Source organism: Sceloporus undulatus, chromosome 3 (genome assembly GCF_019175285.1).
Source record: "Sceloporus undulatus isolate JIND9_A2432 ecotype Alabama chromosome 3, SceUnd_v1.1, whole genome shotgun sequence".
In the NCBI taxonomy this organism is placed as follows: domain Eukaryota; kingdom Metazoa; phylum Chordata; class Lepidosauria; order Squamata; family Phrynosomatidae; genus Sceloporus; species Sceloporus undulatus.
In genome coordinates, this window is record NC_056524.1 from 2,718,385 (window position 1) to 2,726,640 (window position 8,256).

An 8,256-nucleotide genomic window follows, 5' to 3' on the forward strand; every position below is an offset into this window, starting at 1 on the left:
GAGGGTGCAGTCAGGCCCCCCGTTCTGGAGTTGATTGGGTGAATGGGGGGCTTCTCAGTTTGGGTACTGAGTCGGTGTGGGGACGGGTATGTGAACATCCATCCATCCCCATACCAACCCAGGGGCAGCCTGCCCTGTTTACTCAATCCCTTAGGCTGTGTGTATGCCATTATAATTTAAAGGTATTAACTTTAATTTTGCTAATTCTTTATGTCACCACTATTGCCACTGCTCTTGTTCTGTGCCTTCAAGTCATTTCAAACTTTTGGCAAACCTAAGGCTTACCTCTCACAGGGATTTCTGGGGCCCAAGATCACCTAGCGAGTTTCCATAGCCAAGGGGGGAATCCAACTCCTAGTCCATGTCCTGGGTTCAAACCACTATGCCACGCTGCCTCTCACTGTTGCCATTATGTTCCGTGATGTATGAGAATTACAATTTAGGAGTAAATTTAGGAAAGCCACCATAGCATAGTTGTTTGAGTGTTGGCCTACAACTGTGGAAACCAGGCTTTGATACCCAGCTTGGCCATGAAACCCACTGGGTGACCTTGGGCAAGTCACATGCTCTCAGCCTCAGGCAATGGCAAACCTCCTCTGAACTTATCTTGCCAAGAAAACCCCAGGATAGGGTTACTTCATAAGTCGGAAACAACTTGGAGGCATGCAACTACTATTACTAATACTACGCTAACATTAGTACAAAAAACATGACTAAGGATTCTGTAAGGTGTGATACTGAAGGAGGACAATGGGAAAGTGGCCACATAGGTTGCTGCAATGGATGACACCAACAGTAGTGATGCCACTGGTGGGTTGCTTGTGTGTTTGGTGTGCTTGGGACCGTATGCATTGCTAGAGCACATGGTCTAAGAGTTCAACTGAGTGGAAGTGGATCATTGACGTGGTTGGGGGAAGAACTAGAAGCAGGGTGACCAGATGCCCTCACCGCAAAGGAGGACAAGGCACCATGGAATGTAGGACAATTGATGAAAATGTAGGACATGCCCAAAAGAAAATCTGAAATCACAGAATTGGAAGAGACCCCAAGGGCCACCCAGTCCAGCCCCAACACACCATCCAAGCCTTCCCTGGGACAGATGGCCATCCAGCCTCCGTTTAAAAACAGCCTCCAAGGAAGGAATCTCCATCACCCTCCAAGCGCACAGGCTGAATCCTTCTGAAGTTGTTTTTCTCCATAGGAGCAGCAGCAGCAGCAGACAAGACTTGCACCCAGAGCTCAGGGCACATTGGTTTCTCAGAAGGGAAAAGGACAGTAAACATGGTGTTATACCATGGGCTTCTTAGTCATGCTCCAAATAGTGGACATTTAGAAATACTCTGTGGCAGAAGACTGAAATGGAGGATCATAGAACCATAGCGTTGGGAGAGACCTCAAGGGCAATCCAGTCCAACCCCATTCTGCCATGCAGGAAGACAGAATCAAAGCAGCCCCTGTGACAGATGGCCATCCAGCCTCTGTTTAAAGACCTCCAAAGAAGGTGATACAAATAACACTCATCACAATATAAATCCATGCTTCTTAGCCATGCTTGAAATGGAAGGCCTTTTAGAATTCCTCCTGGACAGAAGTTTGAAATGGAGAAGACGACCGGGAAAAGGAGGGTGCCTGGCCAGCCTGGCTTGACGCCTCACCACCATCTCTGTGAGCCTGTGAGCAGAGACGCCTCAAACATTGGAGAGGTAGCAGGAGCATTTTGCAGTCAGTGAAGGAATTTGGGGTCTGATCTCTGCAGAATTAATGCAGTTTGATACTGCTTTCACTGCCCTTGCTCAACGCTCTGGAAATCTGGGATTAGTCGTTTTGGGAGAAATATAGGGGCTCAACACACCAGCCATTAAGGCCAGCCTGGGGGCAGAGTCGGAGTGTGGCGTCCACATGAAGCACACGCCGACTCCACCCCCAGGCTGGCATGACACTGTGCACCATCCCACAAGGCATGCAGCATCACAACGCTCCTCTGGCGCTGCGTCTACATGACGCAGAACCAAAGAAGTATGGAAAAGCTACGCATCGGTGGCCATGGTGCCCTTTCCAGGACACAAAAAGGAGCCACATTTTGCAGCTCCTTCTTGCGCCGTGGAAAGGAGAGATCGGGATCATGGTGCAGATAGAGGTGGCTGAAGGCCAGCCCTTAGGGGCGATCTATACAGCCTCCTAGTCTTCTCTCTCAGAGAGCTCTAGTGCTACAACAAGCTCTAAATCCCAGGAATCCATAGCATGGAGCCCTGGTAGGGAGCCCTAGCGGCGCAGCGATCAAATGCCAGTCCAGCAGCTGCAAGAGTTCGATCCCAGGGGCTCCAAGGTTGACTCACCGTTCCATCCTTTTGCAGGTTGGTAAAATGAGTCCCCAGTTTATTGGGGGCAATCGGCTTACAGGTTGTAAAGCACTTAGAGGGTGCTGAGTTTACTATCAAGCGGTATAGAAATGAAAATGCTATTGCTATTGCTAGTGAAAGTGGTGTGAAACTGCATTAATTCTGCAGTGCAGATACAGCCATAGATGCCAATGGAAGGAAAGACAAAGCTGAAGGAGCCCTGCAGCTGCCTGGCTCATTTTGGAAAGGTCACGGTGACGTGGCTGGAGACCATGACACACACTAAGCTGCAAGGGAGAGAAGCAGCAGTTAAGTGGATTAATGTCTGATGCTTTCCCTGCTTGGGCTGTGAGATTCACACCAGGGTTTATTAAAAGGGTATTAGGATGATTAAGAAGCTCTGCTGACCCTTTTCCCTCTGAGCGCATGGAGAGGAGGAGTCCACATGTGCTGCGGCGCACTGATTCTGCTTGCTTGCCTATCCACCCACATCCGCCTTAATGCAGCACATAGTAGAGTCCATTGGTGACATCTTTCGAAGTATAGAAATGTACTTGCTATTGCAATGGCTAAGATTGGAGTTGTTGTGGGGTGCATTCAAGTCCTTTCCAACTTATGCTGACCCTAAGAGGAACCTATCATGGGGTTTTCTTGGCAAGATTTGTTCAGAGGAGGTTTGCCATTGCCTTCGCCTGAAGCTGGCATGAACAATCCTAAGTTTAATATTCAATCATATCCACAGATTCTTTATCCACAGATTTAGTCATCCATGGCTTGAAAATATTCAGGGGAAAAAACATATAAATCCCTCCCCCAAAATATAAATTCAAAAAAGCAAACCTTGATTTTGTCATTTTTATGTAAGGACCACCATTTACTGTGTCGTTGTATTTAATGGGATTTGAGTATCCATGGATTTTGGTATCTATGAGAGGTCCTAGAACCAAACTCCAGCAGATACCAAGAGACCCCAGTGTATTCTTCCACTTCAGGATCTTGTCTAGTTCTTTCATAGCTGCCCTTCCATGTCTTAGGCTTCTGATTTCTTGACTGCTTACTGCAACTCAGTAAACTTTAGAAGGGGCATTTCAACCTTTTAGAAGGTGGGCAAGGGACATCCAAAAGCTGGACATTTCTCTTGGCTTCATGACATCAGTGTTCAATTCAAGGTTGCAGATGCAAAGCTGCAAATGCAACACCACTGTGCATAGATGTAGATTGTGTAGCGATACATATTGCAAACAGATGGCAGGAGAGATTGCCCTCTGTGTCCCACCATTGGGGCAATGCAAAGTGGGAGAATGTAGGGGCACTCTGGAAAACCCTTCCTTTGGAGGTCTGACTGGCACCAATATTGGTTCCCTTTTGCTGCCAAGTCCTTCAAATGGCTTTTCCTTTTCAAAGTGCCTATGCGTGTGGGTTTAAATTGTTGCAGCTTTTGAAACGTTTTGAACTGTTGCTTCCTTAATATTGTTTTTTTCTTGTTTAAATCTGGTTTTGATCTGGAAGTACTTTAAATTGTTTATGATACACACCATCACCTTGAGACCCTATGATAAATAAATTCATAATTCATTAATTATTAATTAGTCATTTATTAATTAAACGTGTGCATTTTGGTCTGGCTTCCAGTGCAAAACATTGCCATTCTGTGCAAAGGTTGTATGGCACAATGACAAGTTACCCCAAATGTTGGCTCCTGGGAGGGCACCCACAAGTGCAAGAATTGATTTAGCTCAATAGGAAGCAGCAAGAGGACTTGGGTAACTCATTGAAAGCTGGGATCCTAGCCTGGGCTCCAAACCCAGAACGCCAGACAGCAAATTCCAAGTTAGTTTAGTTTATTTATAAGAAGGGGAAATCAACTTTCACTGAAAGGCACTCGCTCACACACGCACAAGAACTAACCATGTGAAAGCGGGTGGCTGATAACAATTTCAGAAGGTTTTAGCAGTAGTTGATAAGTTCCCAGCTTCAGACATGGCGCTCCGATCAGGCAGGTGCAGTGGATCATTTTGGTTCGGCACACAGCAGGGACCTTGTGCCAAGGAATCAAGGGAGAATTGGACCGAGTGTCTGTCTGTGTTCAGCCAAGACCACGTTGGGGGTGCCCCAAACAGGCATATTTATAGGGAGAAATTGACCTGAGCACTTTCTTAAAAGTTGGAGAGGATTTTTCCTGGAGGAAGAATGGCCACAGGTTTGGGGAAATGGCAGGGCAATCAATCTAGATGTCTCAAACAACAGGATTGCCAGAGAGAAGTGCCCTTTGATTCCCAACCTTTCGGCAAGTACCCAGTGCATTGCCCTCCATCACACACTTGTGTGAAGGGATTGTGCAGATTCCAGGCACAAAGGACCTATCCTGTCTACATGCATCAATGCTCCCCGGCCAGCTCTGCCAGATCTCCGTATTTGGGCAGGCTATTGTTCTCACATCAGACCAAACCTTCTTTTCAATATCAAGCTGATATGAGAGGTCAATTAGGGGCAATGGAGGGCTATCCTATGTTATACCAGGCAGACAACTCTGCATTCAGAGTTTTGACAGTACACAACCCATGCTGGAGCTTGATCTATGGGAGGCATTTTTTGCAAAGAATACGCTGCTGTCACTTTGTTGGCAAGTGAATGGGAAAACAACAACAACAACAACAAAAAAAAAACATGTCCCCCAAACTGCTTGCCGGTGTTCTTGATTCTCAGACTGAGCACCTGTTTACCAGTTCGCTTGTCAGGATTGCAGACCCAAAAGCCCGGCTCTTGCATTCCTGGCTGAACAGTTTGGCTCCGGTTTGAGCACTGAGTCAGCCTCACCTGCATGGCTGTTAAGAAGAGATTGCTAATGAATTGATGATTGATCACAGGGGGCCTTTTTACACAAAGCAACACAATTGGGAAGAAACGGCGGAACAAAATTCTGTGTTTCTTAGCCAGGATCACTCTGGATTTGTTTTTTTTTTTTTTTCTTTTTTAATAACCCCAGTCTGCATTTTCTTAAGGTGTTTGTTTCCGATGTTTTTGAGAATGCTTTGTCTACTTCAGTCTAGGGAGCACAGCAGGACCAGTGTTTTGAAAAGAAGTACAATGCAAAAGAATACAGTGGCTGAGGGATGTAGCATCACTTTCTGTTCACGGAGGTCCACCTTGCTTAAGCTATGCCAGCCTTTTAGAGAGTTGTGATGATGCACAACTCATGCGCACTGTTCATCATTGTGCATTGCCCAGGCTTTCCCTGGCCAGCAATCCCATTCCCCATGACTGGCTCAAACTGAACTGGGGTACATCCCTTCCAAGGTGAGGGTGATAGAAGATGGACTCCCAAGGGTTTCCAAATACAGAAGCAAACCAGTAAAATCACAGTGCGCCAGTATGACCCTCACTATGGCTATGAGAATTCTGCAAGCAAGTTAGTAACAGAGGAAAATTCACTCCCATAATCAGTTCTCCTGCAATCTGTTCTTGTTTCCAACTTGAAACAGAGGTCCAAAACACACTGCAGAAATAATCCAGTTTGAGACATCACCTGTCCTGATAGATATTCCCTCCGCCCCTCCCTCAAAAACGTAGTGGAAATGAATCTAAATTTTCATGGAGGCAGAAGTTCTCATGCATCAAAACACAGCTTTCCCCAAAAAGTTTTATTTCCTCAAGTTCCTTGCCTCTGGCTTCTCTTTCAAGTTGCAGGTTGACGCAAGATGTGGGTAACCTGGTCTCATAGAAATGAAATTATATATGATCCTCTCTTTATCCTGAAACAAAGTGGGAAACACCTGTTTGTCAAGTTGTTGCTGCAAAAGAAAAGATGAATGTTTTCTATTTGGTCCAGAACTGCTGTTCAACAGCGCCACCTGGTGTTACAGCTCCAACATTACAGCACAATGTGTGTGTGTGTTTGTGTGTGTGTGTGTGTGTGTGTGAAAACTAGGTGGGCAGGGACGTAGCCAAGGGGGGGGGTCTGTGGCATCCAGACCCCCCTTCTGTTAGATACAATGAATGGTGCTTGCTGCCGTGCCACTGCACCAAAGCCCCATTATAATGGTGGCACTTAGTCTGGACCCCCCCCCTCCGAAAATCCTGGCTACGTCCCTAAGGTGAGAATCATGTGGCCCTCTAGATATTGCTGGACTGCAGTTCCTAGCAGCCTGTGGTAAGGAATGCTGGCATTACAATTCAGCAATTCCTACCTTCAGTTTAAAATAGTGCTCCAATATTTTGGAGTGTCACACAAAAGAAGGAAATTTAAATAGAAGCCCGCATGGGACTTGAAATGCTAGAGAATGTTTTAAAAATCAGCTTTGGAGAAATTTATTACTAGATTATTATTTTTTTAGTGTTAGCTCCTGAAAGGTACCAGGACTCAGTGGTTGTTAACTGGATGAACAACAACAACAAATATTCACAGTTTTCTGGGACCGCTCTTTAGGAATGGAAAGGATATTCCCAAAATTTCCTCCCAAAATGTTTCTCAAATCATCCTTTTCCAATGTTAGAAAATCTTGAGGAAGAGCATCCAGGACTGAGAAGAATTTTTTTGCAGTTTGGGATTGATTGTGTACAAAATTCATACTTTCATTTTTACTCAGAGAACAGCATTGTCTGCACAGAAAATCAGAAATACCATTTCTCTATGCAGAATGTGCTATTTGTTGTGCCAGCCAAACAAAACCATAACAAACACCATCATATGCAGACTTTGCACAGAATAAGTCCTGGACGGTGAATAGCCATCAAAGGTTTCATAATTTCTTTCCTTGGGAAACTGGGAATTGCTAAAATTGGAAATTGTTAAAATTATTAATTTGGGGGGTGTTAATGAAAAATTACCCAGAAAATAAAATTGGTGTGAGGTGAGGGGACTTTGACATACCAGAGCAGCCCCCACTCCCTCCCGATTTCCCCACCATTTGCTCTGTATGGAAACCATCCATAAATGCCCCCCTAGCTGTCTGGAAAAAAACACTCTCTTTCTCTCTGGTCCCTTTGAATCTCTCCTCTTGTCTTCTCCAGGTGCAATGCGGCCAACTCAGTGAACCTGATGAGCACAACCTGCGTGCCTTGGAAAAACACGTGAGTAAAGCCCAAGGGGGTCTTGCTTTCCTTTCCTTTCCTTTCCTGAAACTTAGGCCAGAATCATCTTGGTGGGTCTATTGGTGTCACTCAGAGTTAGAGCAGCGTAAGTATGTTTAAAGCAACTGTCAATGGGTTGCAGTAGCAACTGGTGGCTCCCATGTCAGAGGGATAGTGAATCCACACCAGGTCTTGCCATGGGATCTGATGGAGCTGTCCAAGGTTCTGGAAACCACCACCCAATAGGTTCAGTACCTTGGAAAGCCCCCAGGACACCAAGGCATTTTTTGAAGTTCATTATGACCCCCATTTTCGCAGGGGATACATTCCAGGAGTTACCGTGGAAATGTGAAACCATGGATAACTGCCAACCTTATTGACATGAATTACTTCCAGTAGAAGCATATCATAGAATTGCACTGAAAATGCTTAGAGGGAACATTTATGTAGGCATCTCTAGGTCCTCCAATGCAACTCTGTGGTCAACTTCTGGCTAAGAAGTAGCCTTGTAAGCTCTAAAATGTTAGCTGGCATCCTGTGCCTGACTTACAGACATGTAAATTGTCTCACACCTGCCAGCTGAAAATTTTTGCTGTTGCACAATGGAGATATTCATGTTTCAGGTCTGGAGGCATGTAGTATACCATTACAAACTAATATGCATTGTGCATGTGTGATGATTCCCTGGGAGCAATGCCTTGTGCGTGGCCCTTACTCCTAGGGAGTCCCTTAAACGTTTCCCAGCACACACTGGGACTTGCTGGGACCTCTAGTTTCCTTTCTTGCTAACTTTAAGCAATCAGTAACCGAACTAAGACGCGTGTACAGGGAGCAGAGAGAGAGAGAC

General features: G+C 45.5%; 1 protein-coding gene across 2 annotated transcripts in view; it reads left to right on the forward strand.

Moving 5' to 3' along the window:
• Positions 1-8,256, forward strand: part of PDE2A (phosphodiesterase 2A) — a 528,828-nt gene that overhangs the window by 458,626 nt on the left and 61,946 nt on the right. For both annotated transcript variants that reach the window (XM_042457505.1, XM_042457506.1), the window contains one exon: positions 7,350-7,409. In XM_042457505.1, coding sequence (XP_042313439.1) covers positions 7,350-7,409 — 60 coding nt within the window. The remainder of the gene's footprint in view (positions 1-7,349; positions 7,410-8,256) is intronic.